The sequence below is a fragment of the Equus quagga genome, chromosome 3, assembly GCF_021613505.1.
Source record: "Equus quagga isolate Etosha38 chromosome 3, UCLA_HA_Equagga_1.0, whole genome shotgun sequence".
In the NCBI taxonomy this organism is placed as follows: domain Eukaryota; kingdom Metazoa; phylum Chordata; class Mammalia; order Perissodactyla; family Equidae; genus Equus; species Equus quagga.
The window spans coordinates 139,796,580-139,814,718 of record NC_060269.1 but is presented as its reverse complement, the minus strand read 5'-3'; the positions used below and the strand labels follow the sequence as shown (position 1 = coordinate 139,814,718).

At 35.3% G+C, this 18,139-nt stretch overlaps 1 protein-coding gene across 2 annotated transcripts in view; it reads left to right on the top strand.

Annotated features, from left to right (window-relative positions):
* Positions 1–18,139, top strand: part of SLIT2 (slit guidance ligand 2) — a 366,489-nt gene that overhangs the window by 13,000 nt on the left and 335,350 nt on the right. For both annotated transcript variants that reach the window (XM_046656964.1, XM_046656963.1), the window contains exon 4: positions 2,506–2,577. In XM_046656964.1, coding sequence (XP_046512920.1) covers positions 2,506–2,577 — 72 coding nt within the window. The remainder of the gene's footprint in view (positions 1–2,505; positions 2,578–18,139) is intronic.

Genomic DNA, 18,139 nt, shown 5'->3' with positions numbered 1-18,139 from the left:
ATGCTAGGGTTTTGCTGAGCTATATCAAAATGCAAAGAGAACGGTCTGTTCTCATTCAACATTTGCTAAGAACCTACTAAGTGCCAGGGAAGAGGGAGGGAATACAAAGACCTGGTCTTTACACTTGAAGAGCTTACAGCCTAGTGGGAAACAGATCAGTACATGAATAAATATAATACACTGTGAGGGACTCTTATTTATCAAGTGCCGTGGGGATATGGGGACACAGCCAAGGGAGGAGCTAACTCGATGTAGGGAAATTGGGAGATTGTTCTGAAGAATGAATGCAAGTTCCATGGAGGATGTGAGAAAGTACCATTTGGAGACAAGGAGAGCCCTGTACACAGAGAGCTGCCTCTGCAGGGGCTGGGGGCTGAACCAGCGTGCTTGCTGTGGCTGGAGACTCAGGGGTGATACTTGTGAGTCCGGTGGTTTGGATCAGACTATGAAAGCCTGTCTCTGCCATTTAAGAAATCAGCATTGGCACTTTGGACAATGGGGGTCTTTCCAAGAGGGGTTGTTTCCCTAGAAAGTGTTTCTCATTACCACTATTGTGAATATTTGTAATCTGTTTTTTGAGAGACACATATAACAAGGTCATAATTAAGTTATATTTATCAAAACTGTATACTAACAACTCTGAAAGTACTCCTTCCTCAGAATCATGCCCAAGAGAGAAAAAATAAATAAATGAAAGATTTTGGTTTCACTTTAAATTTAACCTTGTTATGTGCTTTATTCATAAAAATTAGTGTAAGTGGGAAGTCCACCCATTCGCCACTAATTTTACTATTTTCCCCTAATTGTGTTGGCAGACTTTTTTATGAGTATCCATTTTATTAAGTGCTGAGAATGTTGCTGTGGTGACCAACTTCTTCATAATATGTTAGGTAACAAAAGTTATAGTTACCATCATTGCCTTGTAGCATTTTAGAGTTGGAAGAAATTCTGAAATTCACCTGCTCCAGTTTTTCAACTTTTGCAGGATTTCTTTTTATTACATCCTATGCAGGAAAACAAAACAAAACAAAACATACCTCTGCTTGGGTATATGTGGGATGTGAGGTAGAGACTTTCTCAAGGAAGATCATTCCATTTCTTCATATCTCAAATTCTGAGAAAGGTCTTCCTTATGATCTACTTTCTTAAGAGTTATAATCAGGGGCTGGCCTGGTGACGCAGTGGTTAAATTTACACATTCCGCTTCTCGGCAGCCCGGTGTTCACTGGTTAAGATCCCGGGTACGGACATGGCACCTCTTGGCAAAAGCCATGCTGTAGTAGGCGTCCCACATGCAAAGTAGAGGAAGATGGACATGGATGTTAGCTCAGGGCCAGTCTTCTTCAGCAAAAGGAGGAGGATTGGCAGCAGATGTTAGCTCAGGGCTAATCTTCCTCCAAAAAAAAAAAAAAAAAAAGAAGCCTCTAAAAAAAAGAGTTATAATCATTAGTGCCATTTCTAACCTCTAGAGACTAAATAAGTGTAACTCTCCTTCTACCTGATGACCATTTAAATAGGTCAAGAGTGCTATGCCCTCTTTTCCTGTCCCCTTAACATTTCTCCTTAAGATTTAAGAAATATTTCCCATTTCTTCAGTGTGCCATTACTTTCTGGGCCTCCTTACTCTCCTCTAAAGCTATAGCACTTGGAAATCATTTAAGCCTGCCTTGTTGCATCAGCTTATCATCATTTTATTTAAATTTGGGAAAAGCAGAGAGATAGACATTTATTTTTACTGAAATGTTAAATTATATACTTAAAATGAACAGGATCAGGATATTAGTACCTCAGTTCTGGCAAGTGTGCACAGTTCAAAAGAACTTAGTTACATAGCATTGGGGCTTAAATTGTATTAGAGTTGAAATCAAATTCTTTTATAAAAAATTTAAAACATTCCAATATCAGTTAAACATTTAAAAAACATGATTTAAACATTTTTGCCACTGCTGTTAGTTATAACTTAAATTCAGTTAAGGGTCGAGCACTGTGGGTTATAATTTGAACTTTGTTGGTTTTCTTCTGATGTTGCCTATAGGGACAAATCATGCTGACACTTTCTCACACATTTTTTTCTGAAACTAAATGGAAAGCTAACAAAATTGAAAGTTCCATCTCCCCACAGTGCCTTGGCTGAAAATTTAGGTCATTTGGGACAGTGTAGGAATTATTTTAGGGTACCGTTTACTGTGGTATTTCTGCTGTATGCTAACCTAGACACCAGAGCCTGAGTCAAGAAACCCTTTTTCATTGACTGATGGTGCACGGGATGTGAATTTAGAGGTTAGGCCTCAGTAATCATCATCTGAGTAAGCGTAATGGAAAATTGCTTTAAAGAGTCATGTAACAAAAGGTGTAACCAACTTTTGATTCGCAATGCTTGAATTCTCTTGAATGTCATTTCTTTCTTTCCTGAAATACAGGATGAGGCATGACAGTACCAAATCACAGTGTCATTGTTGGGTATTTTCTATGTAACGTACGCTTTGTTTTTGTTTTTCTCAAAAGGCGTTTAAACAGAAATCACCTTCAGCTGTTTCCTGAGTTGCTGTTTCTTGGGACTTCGAAGCTATACAGGCTGTAAGTAGACAGAAATAGCTATTGTTGCTTTGGGTAGTACCTTGTGTTTTATTAAATGTATTTTGGATCTGTTTCCTTGTGCTTTTTTGGAATCTCTTCACCAATAGATTAATGGATTAAAAGTTTGCCTTTCTTTCTTGTTTTTTTCTTATGGAAATGTGTGATTGGTTTTCCAGTGGCTCCAGTTGCTTTATTTGGTTGGCATTTAGTGGTTTATGTATGTGTTATTGCAATATTATCCTTTTTCGGTCATGTGATGATCAGGAGATTTACCTTACTTCTTTATGGAGGCTTTTATTAAGTTATGATGGGAAAAATTGCCACTGTACTTCCTCCTTAGAGGAAGTTGGCAGTGTTTTCTTGTAAAGTTGAGGTTCTTAACATCAGCTTTTTTGATATTGTCTCTGTACTTGAGTAGTGTTTATTAGTCTGGAAATATTATTATAAGGCATTTAAAGAGGGCTGTAAATTTTCTCTTAAATGTTTCTTTCAAGGCCAGAATTCCAAACTCTGCAATATGAGTGACTATAAGGGTTTCATATCAAATACGTCATAGGCTGTTAGCGGAAGTGCTTCTTTGGAAGGAGCATAATGTGAATTTTAGGCAGAATTGGTTTTTCCTCCCTGGAATGCTTGTTCACTGACCTAATGGGTAATAGTGAAAACACATTTTTTGAAAGCTTTTAAAATTAGATTTTCAGCCATGTGGCTGGTTTTGTGCAGATGGGAGATAAGCTACAAAATGTTAGGAAAATAAATAGCAATGATTATTGATGTTCATGGATGTTGTGAAAAAGCTGTTGGGATATATAGAATAAATTGTTCAGCACGGCCCCCACCTGGATGACGGAGAAGTCCCATATGTTCAAGTTTGTAGGGAAAGTGAACAGACTGCTTTTTCGAACTTGACTTTATAGCCAAGGCTTTGTAGCCTACCAGTTCAGTACTGTTATCAATTCCAGAAGTAGGAAGGCTAGCCTCCTACAGCCCTCCCCTGATTGTAGCCTGGATCTCTGTTAGGTCCCTTAACTGGCTATTGAGAGAACTTTCCCAGTAGGCAGAGGTGTAGCCAGTTAACACACCAGCTCTTCTCTCTAGAGTCTACCTTTCCTGATACTGTTCCTGTAGGATAGCTAAAGTCGCTGAGCAGTACTTTTTCTCTTTCTTGTGTTCCCTGCTGGTTAATTGGCTCAACTGAAGTAAATTAGAAAAAAAAAAAAAAATCAAATGGGGAAGCCCAGGGACTGCTTTTTTAACAAGAATTCTCTAGGGACTATTTTTACCAGGGAAATAGCATATAGGCTGTTATAAAGATTAGATGTATGTATATAAATTGAAACATATTTAAATATTTGTGCTTAGTTTCCAAGAAGGGCCACAGGGATGGTTTTAATAGTATTCTCCATCTGCTTTAATTTTTGGTGATTGAGGGGATTTTGAAGAATTGACTTCAGGGCTACTATACAGTAAGGTCTATGAAACTACTACTTTGCTAATAGTGTGCATATAAAAGCAGTCCACTCCAGTCGGGGAAATTGTCCATTTTCTGTGTAGCTGTGAAAATATAATTTAAATGGAATGACTGTCATCTAAAGTTATTAAACTGAATAGGGGAAAATGTAGGAAGTAACTTCAGCACTATCTCTGAGAAACAAGAATGTTTGATTTTTAGTCTAGAAGTACTTGAATTAGCTTTCTTAGGAAAGTTAAGACAGTGTAATCTAGAGCAGAAACCCCTCTCTGTGAATTATATTCTGTTCAACGTTTGGCCCTTTTTGACACTATCACATAGTGGCCAAGGGATTTTTCCCTTATGTTTTGTTATGATTTTATAACTTTATGAAGCTGCCATATGAAAGAAGACTTGAAATCTTTAAGAAGTGAATTAAAGAAACAGAACCCATAAAACTGTAAGGCCACATTTTCTAATAAATTAAAAGAATGTTAAAAAATGGGAAAATGGGGAGCCAGCCCTATGGTGTAGTGGTTAAGTTCTGCATGTTCCACTTTGGCGCCCCGGGTTTGCAGGTTCAGATCCTGGGTGTGGACCTACCCCACTCATCAGCCATGCTGTGGTGGCTACCCACATATGAAATAGAGGAAGACTGGCACAGATGTCAGCTCAGGGTGAATCTTCCTCAGCAGCAAAAAAATAAAAGGAAAATGGACAGCTGGAAAATATGTTCAGAGTTATAATTTGCTTTTTTGGCTCAAAGAATTTCCCCTGGGCAGTGATATAAGAGAAAATTTTGTTTGTTTGGCAGGACTAATTGGAGGAGGGACTTGAATGCTTCGATGTTACTGAAGTTAGAGATTGATGGTCTAATGTTTAGTACTGACTGGGATTTGACATCTGACGTAGGCACTGGGTCACAGAGAAACATAGAGGTGTAATGTTTTTCTGCATTCTCACATCAAGAAGCCTCTTTTGAGTTGAGACACTGTTGTCTCACCTGAATTAGAGTTAGTGGATTGTTAGCACTGATCTTTCTCTTGAGAGCATAAGTTAGAAGCTACATGTGAGCACTTTTTTATGATGGTGATCACTAATTAAATTACAACCACCATTAACAGTCTTTAATAACTAAAGGAACAAAGGCTTGTGAAGCTGATTGCCTGGCTAGTGTAATTTCCAAGAGGAAGGCTGCAAGTTCAATTTCTTTTCATATGATACAGGTGCCTAGTAGCTCACCCGAAACAAATGTTGTGTCAGATGGAAAAATGTGCACAAATCTGCATACAAAAATGTTTCTTAAAATGTGCATTTAAAAATGAATCTTTTGCAAAAAGGACAAGAGACAGAACAAAAGATGCAGGATTTTTGACAAATAACAAGGAAAATATATTGGGATAGGGAAAGAATTTGACTGGTTGTCGCTTATACACTAAGTGATCCATGGTTGCCCTACTGTATAATGTAGCACAGCCATACACATCTAGAATTCACGAAAGAAACAAATTTAGAATTTCTTTTCTCTTTATAAGTTGTTGCATAATGCTAATTAGTATCTCTATTTCTTTTCCTGGCTTATTGCATCTTTTACCCTTTTTTAATACTATTTTTTCCTGATGCATAACCAATGAAAAAGTTTACTAGTTTGGCATATATTTCATACACTGATGTTTGATTTTTATCACTGTTGGCTTGGATTAAAGCTAGTCTGATGTACTAGACGTTATGCAGATTTTCTTTGCACTTTTGTAATGAATAATCACCATTTGACTCTTGGCTGAAAATTTGATGCCAGGTGAAGAAGCACACATGCTTTTTTTTTGGACTCTAAATGTAATATAAAGAAAAAGAGGGTACACTGTATATGAATTATGATTCGACACGGTTGGTTGCTGCTGGCGGCCAAATATGCTTTTCCTTTGCTGTCTGCTCCAATTTCTCTTTGGATGGGTTGAGAGAGCACTACATGTTCAGGTCAAGATGTTTGCTCAGAAATAGTAGTACAGTTGCAGCTGTGTTTGTTGGAGCAGGAGACTAGTTTAAATAGCATTACCATTTATCCAGTCCATTAACAGAACTCTGTAAAATAATACCAACTCTGCGTAAACTACAGGACAGTGTAATAAAATTACAAGCACTTGTTGACAGATGGAAAGTGTAAGTAGAAGGAAAGGAAAGAAAAGGAAAGGGCCATAGGTTGAGGGTTAAAAGAGACGGTACATAATTTTCTTAACTTATGTGGATACTTCATCCTCTCCTTTGCTCCTCCTCCAAAACCAAGATTGCATTTTTATTATCAGTTTAAGAGTGGAAGAAAATTATTTTCAGAGCAGTCTGGAGCTGGTTAACTGACGGAGATTTCAGTGACTTTTGAAATGGTCAATTATGGTTGATTGAAATTTATGCATAGCAGTTATCTTTGTGGGTAGCATATACAGATCTTCCTGATAAATGTAACCTTAAAGATGACTTATCAGTGAATGATTCACACTTTTCGACTTGAGTTTGCAACTACTAATCCAGGCTCATTAGAGATGAATTTCATTGGTAGTACTGCGGTTGGGTGTTTGGTTATAAATATTTGTTTTGTGGTTTTCAGTTTATTTCTTTGAGTATTACTGTATTTACCCAGACTTCTAACATAAGCTTAAGTATCCAAAGCCTGTTGCAGAAACTCATTTTTCACTTGTATCTTCTAAAACAAATCAAAACTAACAATCAAAAATAAATATATAGGTCCCAGTGATTCATTTTCTTTACTTCTTTGAATAAAAACTTCTTATTTAGGTTCACAAGCAAGCAGCATTTATTATTCCCCAGTGAGCTTTGCTGCCACTCAGTTATCTAACATTATAAATAGTGTTTTTTTTTTTCTTAAAGATTGGCACCTGAGCTAACAACTGTTGCCAATCTTTTTTTTTTTAATTTTTATTTTCCTTTTGCTTTTTCTCCCCAAATCCCCCTGTACATAGTTGTGTATTTTAGTTGTGGGTCCTTCAACTTGCGGCATGTGGACGCCACCTCAGCATGGCCTGATGAGCAGTGCCATGTCCATGCCCAGGATTCGAACTGGGGAACCCCTGGGCCACCGAAGCGTAGTGCGTGAATTTAACCTCTTGGCCACGGGGCCGGCCCCTATATAGTATTTTTAAAGCTAAGTGCTCTTTTTATGTGGCCTAGTGACTACTTACCTGAGACTAGTAGATTTTGACTGCTTAGTGTGATTGGTCAGGTCACAATTGTCAGATAGGATCTCAGATTCTCAAAATTGTTTTTGATAATAATAATTGGGACTTTTTTAGGAGAAAATTTAATTTTTTGTTTTATTAAGGTAAAAATTAATTTGTGTAGCATAACAAATACGCATTTCAGCTGTCTTTATTTCCCTTTTGCCTACTCCCATAGAAGGAGCCTTAGTTTTTGTTTTGGTTTGTTAATAGTTATAAAATTAACACATGCTCATGTTAGAAAGGTTTAGACAATTCAGAAAAACAGAAAAGAGGAAGTAGATATTATTCATTATCTCCCACCCAGATACAACCACTAGTCTTCTTGTCAATTATTATCATCCTAGTTTTCTTTTTCTGTGATTATGCATATAAATTCTAGTATAAATGTATTGCAAAAACATTTTTAAAAAATATTCCCAGGGTCTAGTTATAAGGCTTGACCTTTAGAAAGCTCTCAGTAAGTGTTTGATGTATTGAATTAAATCTCTCTCGGGTTCAGGGTTTGTAACTTGAATGAACAAATAGTAACACTGGGAAGGCATTATGAATAATGGAGAACAAATTAAATTTAAGAGATAACTTGGCTAATTAAATGTTTAGTCTCCTTAGGTTTTCTAAACATCGAAGGGTTTTGATAGACAAAATCAAAATGATCCATTTGTCATGTAAACTAAATATACCTTAACTTAATATAATATTGTACTTTTATAATACTAACCCCTCAGTTCCCTCCTGTCAGTTTAGTCTCATAGGATTCTTGTATTCAAGGATAAAAGCAGAATACGACAGTGGAGGCTGTGTCAAAATTCCTCTTGAATTAATTTCTGCCAGCTCTGATTAAAGTGTGGGCTCCTGGAGGTGTCAGGTGCCATAGTCTCCTGCTTCATTTTATTCTTGGCCTGTTTGGCCCCTGCCACAATAAATCCGACGGTGGTTGTGCAGGAATTGCAGGTTACAGTTGCTACGGTTACCGTTGTCCAGCCGGATCGACATCATTACTCACTTAGTGAGCTGCCATGATAGCTACCGCTGATCTCTATTTCTGAGACTGGCTGCCGAAGAGCTTCCTGTGCATAGGATGAAAGTTCTTCAGAAGGTTCTGTGTGTGTTACCATTTGGTGCAATGATGCACTGTTTGTATTGTTAATACTGATATTTTGCTAAAGGGGAACAGATTGACTCTTTATCTTTGAAAATAGAGAATGAGTAAGAGAGAGAAAACTTAGAAAAGTGTTAACTCTCAGTGATTAAAACACCAAGTCCTTTGTTATTTATTAAATAACTTATTAATTATGTATTATTATTGGGCCCAAGGGACTCTGTTCTTGCCACTTAAAAAATAGAGATATACATGGAGTATTTAATTTAAAGAGATCGCTGTTACATAACTAAAGGTTTGTTTTTAAGTAGATAGATAAAAGACTTGATATGTGGGTATCTGAACATATTTCAGAGTAGCCATTACCACTTGCCATGAAAAAAAAAGGGCAATGAACAGGACCTACTTTTGATTTTCTTTTTCAATCAATGTATAATCCTATACTTTAGAAGTTATACAACCAAAGAAGATTAAGATCGTATTTAAGATTTTTGGTAGGCCTTGTGTTGATAGTTGTTACTTCAAAGGGATCTCTAGGTAGAAGACATTGCTGGAGAAAGTAGGAAATAGGCAGATTTCTGCTGTTGCCATCCCACAGAGTAGACTCTCTGAGTGAAATCCACAGTATAGCTCCTGGCACAGCAGTCAAGTGCAAGGTCTTTCTCACTCAAGTGTACTTGTTTAAATGGGTGCTTTCCCAAGTGGCAATGTTTCTGTCTCCACCAGCAAGTACTCTTGGTATGCCAGCTTGGATTTGGAGAATACTGGGATAGATGCTGGGGAGAAAAACTGGCATAATATGTGACCCCCACATCACATGTGGTATTTGTGGGCCTCAGCCATTGCCAACATCTAATCTGTAATATGTAAATTAAAGCCTAGAGGCTTCATCGAGAATGATTGTGTTTTCTGAAACATGAATTTAAGTATAAGGGTTTCATGTCAAAAAGATATCACTGAATACACATCACCAGGGAATATTTCAAAATTAGACTGTAAGTCATAAAGTTACCACTGCAATCTCAAGATTATAATTTGGTGACTGAAGTTTACATAGATATTAATTCTAACATTTAAATAAATATTAATTAATGTGTCCATAGGGTTTTAGTTCTATTCAACTAATTTTAATTTAATTACATAATGTTTTAAGATAATACAATCAATTAACTTGTATCCTAAGAAAGGTGGCATAAAATACTGGTGTTTAAATGCCTACTTAGATATTAGTGGCTCTGCTATGTTTGGAAATCAGTTGACATCTCCGGGAGTCAAGTTCCCTATCTGTAAAATGGGAATGATCATAATGTTTACTTCCTGGGTATATTTCAAGTCGTAATTTAGGCTCTATATGCAAAAGAACATCATCAACTTTCAAGTCTGACAAATTATATTTGTAGTATTATCACCCTCTCATTGAAAAATAAGATGAAAAGAATAGTTGCAAAGATATTCTTGCAACTTGCTCACAGTCAGCAAATCTGCTGGTTCTATTTCACTTCACTTCTGCATTTATTCTCACAGTAATACCACATACATAAGCATAGCCACATTAATTTTTTTACGACTACAAATTAACATAAAATGTGCATTCGCACCATTTTATTTATCCTTACTTGGCCAAAGAAGGTGCATTAAAGCCAGAATGTTCTTAATGAAATCTTTTACTCTCTCTCACTTGGTCATCTGTATAGTTTTAAAATTCCTGTATAAAATGAATTAGGGATAAAAACGGAGACTGTGACTCAGCAACTGTTTATGTTAGTCCACATGTGTAGGTTGTTGTTTTAATGATTGTTTTCCTAAATAACATAACCAAGGAAAAATATGAATTAGAAAATGCTGAGTAAACACCTTCAACTGTAGGTAAATTATTCTGAAAGTTATTCAGAGATTTGTGTATATTGCTACAGAATATTTTTATTACTGACTGAAATTTTGATTTTTAAAGCAATATAGGATCATTACTCCATTGATCTTGTAATATACAAATATGATTTGATCTGTAGTACATTCTGTCTTCTTTACACAAACTGCATATATGATTTTAAGTACATTTTTAGACTAAACTTTGTGTCAAAATGCAGCGCAAATTGCAAACTGTTTAGCACTTTGCATTTAAACAATATTTAATAATGAAATAGGTTTGAGCCCAAAGTTATTTTTGTTTTGTTTTCCTTTTATCACATCTCCAGTACATCTCAAAAGTACAGAAGCTTCGCAGTCAGATAAATGGGGGTATTTGTCTCCTTCATTACCTGTTACCTAGAGCCAAGTTAATTGACATCATTGAAATCTTTATAGAGGGTTAACCTTAGAATATTTGATAAATTGTGGTATAAGAAACTTTGGGCAAGAGTTTAAAAAAAACTAAATTCTACAGAAGGAAGCAATGAAAATGAAAAGTCCTGTCGGTGGCAACACCCGTGGTCGAGGAGGGTACGACATGGCTGTGTGAAATGTTATTAAGAGAACATCTGTGCCTCTTGAAATGTCCCCCAAATGAATGTGTACAGCTAAGTATGGCAACTTGATTTAAGTGTTTAAAAAAAAAACTTAAAGAAAAGAGAAATAAATAAGTCTGGAAACAGAATGGGAAAAGATAGCTTTGCCCTGTCATGATAGGTTTCTTCTACTAGTGAAAGATTAAAGCTTGAAGTATGTGAATAGCTGACAACAGCACAGAGAAAGGTTGATTGCTTCCCCTCCAACAGTTCCAATTGATTGAAAAAAGCCTAATTTAAAGTTCTGTTTGTTCTATGTCTTAAACCATCAGAATTCTCTTTTAGGACTAGAGGAATGCTCTGGAGGAAAAAGAATTCAAGGATAAAAAGTCATTGCAAGCCAACAATTGTTCCTAATCCTCACAAAATGCTGGAGAAATTAAATTTATTCTTTATTGCTCCAAGTGTTACCTAGGTCACTGGGCGATGGGAAAGTTGGACTGGAAGTCGAGTAGGCGCAAGCTTTGTTTTGTGTCTAGATGCTTAACCTTAGACACGACAAGGCATCTTAGAGTGTTGTGGGAACTCGGTTCAGAGCGTTAACACCAAGACTTTTATTACCCCGGATTTATAATAGGCTGTGCTGTCAGGAGATGAAAATGTTGTGTTTACATTTCAGTGTTAAATGATCATTTAATTAACACCTAAGGAAAAAAAAAACTTGTGAAATTCTTAGCAGCTTTTATTGTTGGTTTCCTGGGAGGTTTTAATATCCAGGTTTCATTGAGATTTCTTTTTTGTAAGTAGAAACACAAAAGACATTATAAACTTTTTAAGGAAGACAAATAGTTTAACCTTGACCGTTTTTGTCCTAAAATATTAATTTTAATTACATTTTAAATGTGGTGTGCTAATTTAGAAAGTTTCTAGACGAATATATTAAAAAATGTGTTTTAAACAGTTTATTTTTGTGTAAACATTTAACATTTAAATATTATTTAATTTATATTCTCAATTTCCCAGTGTAAAGTATTTGAAATTGCCAATTAGTTTATCTCAAGAAGTTTAATACATTTAGGATACTAATTATACATATTTCATATCTTTTAAACAACCCACTGTAGTTACATTGTTTTAAGAATTACGGTCAAAATAAATAACCATAAGCAAGCAAATTCTATGAGGAAAAAAGTTACATTATTATTATATTATCATCATCATTATTTAATTGGAGATAGTTATGATAAAACTATCATATGATATGATGAAAGAGATTTACATATAGACAAAAGGAAGGATGGTGCCATTAATATTAAAATTCAGATTTACTTCGTTAATTCCTAGAAGATTAGATCTTATTAAATGCCTGAATTTATTCTTGATCTTTTATAAAAACAGTTACCTAAAAAAGGAATGGTTTTGAGGCAAATTGTGACATTTGGAGAATAGAATATGTACTGTCAAGGGCAGCTGCACACAGAGTAACACTTTATTTTTCTCAAAAATATTACCAAAGTATATATTTGTTATTTCTCTCATTTTATCTGGATATGCAACTTCATATTGAATATATAAAATTTTAAAAAGTAGTTACTAATTTACTTGCTGTTAAAGTAAAATCTCAATCTTTTCAGAAATGAACATGCTGTTATAGTGTAGTTTTTCTAAGTGCGCTATTTTTATTCATACTGAAACTAAAAATGTTTGTCCTTTTTTTAAGTTTAAATTCAAATGACTCAGGATAAAACCTGCTTTCTGTATTATTCATGGTAAAAGAGTGTGAGGAGGATTGAATGTTATTAAAAATCTCTTAATAGAAAGCCCTGCTTTGAACCAAGAATTATATTCTTATTCACAAGATACTACTGAGCATTATTCAGGCACTTCGTACAATGTTATATGCTCTCCCAGCTTCTATCAAGTTTCAGCTTTTCTCCAAAACTTTCCTCAGTTTTTTTGGGTTTTTTTTAGACCATGTTGATCTTTTTCTTCCCAAAGCTGCTTCTCCACCCAGAGGCTAGTAGCAAAAACCTACAAAAAGGAATATTGCCTTAAATTTTATTTCCTTTACATAAGGACCCACCTTTTGATTGAGGTAGTTGCAGGACACAGAATGGCTGAGAAGTTAAAAAGTTATGAAAGAGAAAGAGAGAAAGAGAGGAAAAATAAAACCTGGTGACTTAACATGCTGGACAGCCAGTCTGTTCTAAATGGTATAGTTCCTTATACCAACTGATGTTCCAAGCTGGCCAGTTGGGGTGTGTATGTGTGTGTGTGTGTGTGTGTGTGTGTTTGGGAGGTGAGTGGGGATACTGAGAGCTAGAGAAATATAAAAATTATGTGAATGTTCAAAATGCTTGAAGAATACATATTTAGAGAAATTTCACTTAACATAAGATAAATGTATTGCTTTTATATCATAAAAGCTAGTGATATGCTCTTATATTGAGAAAGTTGATGTCAAAATTTTATACGTTAGTTATTTGGAATCTCTAAATAGAAACCAGGAAGAAAGATTCCAGGATTTATTTTAGATAAAATCTCCAAGTTTGCCTCTTAAAAAATAGGAGTAACAGTTCTGAATACAAACAAATATGCTGTCGTGAATGTATTTGATAGTTTTTCTATTGAAATCATTGTATATAGTGAGATTGGGAGATAAGATATCTAGAAATGCACTTACTCTACTCTGCAGTGATTGGTTAGTTAAAATTAATTCCCCTTTGCATAAAACTCTTTTGCTTGACTTTCAAGACTCGCTGTCATCTAGTTCTACGTTACCTCTTTATCACTGCCATCACGGCATATTATGCTGTATTCCCGTTACTGCCTGGAAACTCCCAGCACATTTCTGGACTCCTTTCTTGCCTGCAATTTATAGTAGCATAGTTTCCTCTCCTCAGAGAAGTCTCACCTCTTCTATCAAACCTTTTCTCAACTCTCCAAATGATCATTCATTGTAATGTGGTGCTTATGAATACAGACTGTTGACTCAGACTGCCTGGGTTTCAATGACTTAATGTGTAACCTTGGGAATGTCACTCAATGACCTGCCCCGTGCCTCAGTCCCCCCTTATGTAAAACAAGGATGGTAATAGAATTCACCTGATGGAAGTGCTATGTGGAGTAAATGATTCGCTAAATAAACAAGGCTTAGAATGATGCCTGGCAAACAGTAAGTGCTATGTATTTTATTTTGTTTTTATTATTAAAACAACTATTATAATTTCTGTCTCATATAATTTTCTGTCAGGTATTATTCTCTAATCTTAACATGTGTGTTAACTTTGCAAAGACTCCTGTTTTACATTTGTCTTTGTTTTACATATAGCATCTAGCCTAGTGCAGGTTGGTTAATCAATACTTTTCGACTGAGTGCTTAATGGAAATTAAACCTGAAAAACGACACTAACAGTGGTTTGAATTTGGGATGAAAGACATGTGGCACGAAAAAACCACTAGATCAGAAGTCAAAAGATGCACTAATTATGTACCCAGCACTGCTGGTCACTACCTGCAGATGCTGAACAAAGGTACTTGATCTCTTTCTGAGCACCAATTTTTTTGCCTTATAAAAATATATAGTAGCTCAGATAAGAGAGGGATTACGTCTGATGTGTTCATCATCATAGCATCAGAATTTACCACAAGGCCTCCTGGTCTCTAGGGGATACTGATCATAATTGAGGGAAGGGGAGGAGATTGAAATATATCAAAGATTTATTCTAGCTCTTTTTCAAAAATTTATAGGGAACTCTTCATAGGACATTCTAGAATTATAATGGTAGAATTATTCATGGTAATAAACCAAGAATTAGATAATTAGACTGTGGATGAGTGATTTTGAGATTGTTCTCTCTCCTATTAGCAATTTAAAAAGTAAAGGCAGTTTCTTTACTGGATGTAGTCTGCTTATATTTTGCTTGACTTTGCTATCAAATGGGAATTGTTTGAAGGCTTAGGTTGGAAAAAAAAGTGATTAAAAGAGATTTGATGATTATGCATTATTAAGTGGTTGTCCTGATACTTGATAATTCCTCAATATGAGGTAAGTGGTGTACACTTGAAGTCATTTCAGTAATCACCTGCCTCTCAGACATCACTAATGATAGTATGAAGAAATGAGTTAAAAACCAAACAAGGCAAATCAAGAGAGAATAATGGAGTTGCTTGATGCAGGTTTTTATGTTCATATTTGTGTTTTTATCTTTTGATTGTAAGAGGTTTGAGAACAGGGACCATCATTTCCTGTAATTCTCCCTAGTAAATGTGTTGTGCACCCTGGTCAGTTAATTTTCCTGATCTTCTGAGGAGAACAGAATGTATACAACCTGAATACCCTGAAGGCAACTGAAATCTGGAGTCTGTTTCTAAAAGGGAACTTGTTCTCTGAATTGGTGTGGTTTTTCTTTACACCTCTTTAAGGGGAATGAATTCCACACCTAATGAATAGTTTCAAGGAAAGTTGTTAATCAGGTATTCCAAGTGACCACCCTGGATTCTTCTTTTATTACAGAGGAACGTGATGGAATGAGAAGGCAACATAGTTACATTTGATAAAAGGAAATACCTTTTTTCCTCTCCCCACCCACCATGTAATCCCCTGGAATTTAGTTGATGCGGGAAATTACTGCAGCAAATAGTGTGTTTGAAAAAACGAAGTTGTGCGAATAAGAAGAACACTCGTAGCTACAATAATTACATTAAAAATCACCAAGTTTATCAGCCATCATATTTCATGGCAAGAGTTTTCACCTAAGGGGGTCTGGAAAGAATTTTTTTTTAAATTCTTGTCAATCGTACAATGAACTTACACAATGAACAGTATCACTACTATCAACATTAGGTTATTTTTTTGAGTTATTACGTATCACTCTGTTGCCCTAAGATGGAATACTAGATCAAAATCAGATGAAGAACTTGAACTAAATATGACAGAGGGGCAAAAAAGAACTATAAATATAACAAAATGTTTTTAAAATGGACAAATGTCATTCTTCAATCCCTTTCTATTCAGAAGTCATACACTAATTTAAAGAGAGAAGCGTGGTTTAAAACAACAGCCTTAGAGTCCAGATATTGCTTTGTTTTCTAAGTTTAAGTGACCTGGTTGAAGAACGCTATTAAAGTGTAGATAAACATGTTTTGATAGAAGTTTAGTTATTTGCAAATACATGTTATGCCCCCATCATCAGTGTGATATCTATTACAAGGTACTTAATTTTTTTATATTTTTGTAAGATGACTCAGGCTTAGATTTTTTTTAAGTATAGCTCTTTTCTGCAGTTCTCAAGCATCTGTTATTTTAATGCTTTGTATTTATTGCTATACTGATTATTTTATATGTATTATATTTCAAAGCAGTGATTTCTAAAGGGTACTCTCCAATGATCCAAGAGAAAAGTATTATGTGGTCAAATGTGTCGAGAAATAATGAAAGTCATATCCCCTGGAGTGACTACAGTGTACACTGTCTATTAATCTCCAAGGGGTTGTCTGATAAAGAAATCTGTTTAACTTTTGTAAATGTGTTTCCCAAAGTTGTTTGACTACGCAAGACCCCTGCTTTCTCTCCTTCTCCCACTTACACCAATTAATCCAAATAAGCAAGGGCAGCCTTTAGCTGTTCCAAAGAATAATTACTTTTCGTTAATTCTGGTTGAGATTTTTTAAAAATTAAAAGTATTTTAGATGTGGGCAATTGAGGTTTAATTTTATTTTTCTTGTACCAATGTGGTCAGATAATTAACTTTTTATAGTGCATTGGCTTGATAAATCTGTTCTTTTCAGCCCACCTTTGCAAGTGAACTTGGCATTCTTTTGTTACCTCTGTGGATAGAGAAATTTAGATCCTTTCGTAAAGAATTTCAGTAACTTCACACTAGTATTTGCTTCTATATTTGTGTGTGTGTGTTGTATGTAAAATCACTTGTTAAATGTACACGCACACATACACAAACACCCAGCACCATTCAACTATTCTTTTAACGCTGGCAAACAATTTTGTCACTTAACTCTTTCCCTTCTCTGCTTTTGTCACTATACCGCCTGGAATCTTGTGGAGTACCTGCTGTGCAACACAAGGAGGTGTGTATCCTGTAGGCTGGGTTTAAACTTGCAGGAATCTTTCTCACTCCACAGAGAGGGTGCTGAAGTCAAAAGTGTTTTATGTACAATTTGTAGGTGGTTGGTGAGCTTTGAAATCAATATAAAGTTTAATTTGTTCAGTATTTTTGACCGAAACTCATCTCTCCAGGACTAGATGACAAAATAACTTAAATATGAGAAATTAGAGACAGGAATAAAAAAAAGGAAAGGTAGTATTATAAATCTCCTAACAACCTCTTTTTATACAGCTGGTGTTTCTCACCAGAATACTTATACTGATCATTGCTGAAAATTACCGTCCTTTCTCTTAGTTGCCCCAGCATGTTGCTTTGACTGCCAATTCTTATTTATATTAAATATTAGGGGAAAAGATGTCAGATAAAACAACAGATTATGGCTAAAACAAGACTACTTTTTTTCCCCCAGTTTCATTAAAATATAATTGGCATTCAGCACTAAGTTTAAGGTGTACAGCACAGTGATTTGGCTTATGTATATCATGAAATGATTACCACAGTAAGTTTAGTTAACATCGATAATCTCAAACAGATACAAAATAAAAGAAGAAGAAAAAAATTTTCCTTGTGTTGAGAACTCTTAGTATTTACTCTTTTAACAACTTTCATATATATCATACCTCAGTAGTAACTATAGTTATCATGTTGTACATTACATCCCTAGTACTTACTTAGTTTATAACTGGAACTTTGTACCTTTTGACAACCTTCCTCCATTTTCCCCTCCCCCCACCCTCTACCTCTGGTAACTGCAAGTCTGATTTCTTTTTCTATGAGTTTGGGTTTTTTTTTTAGATTCCATGTAGAAATGAGATCATACAGTATTTGCCTTACTTTGTCTGACTTAGTTCACTTAGCATTATGCCCTCAAGGTCCATCCTTGTTGTCACAAATGGCAGGATTTCCTCATTTTCTGTGGCTGAATAATATTCTGTTGTATAAATATACCACAACTTCTTTATCTGTTCATGCATCTATGGACATTAGATTGTTTCCATGTCTTGGCTATTGTAAATAATGCTGCAATGAACATAGGGGTGCAAATACATCTTCAACATAGTGTTTTCATTTCCTTCAGATATATTCCCAGAAGTGGGATTGCTGGATCATATAGTAGTTCTGTTTTTAATTTTTTTAGAAGCCTCCGTACTGTTTTACGTAGTGGCTGCACCAGTTTACCTTCCCATCAGTAGTACACAAGCATTCCCTTT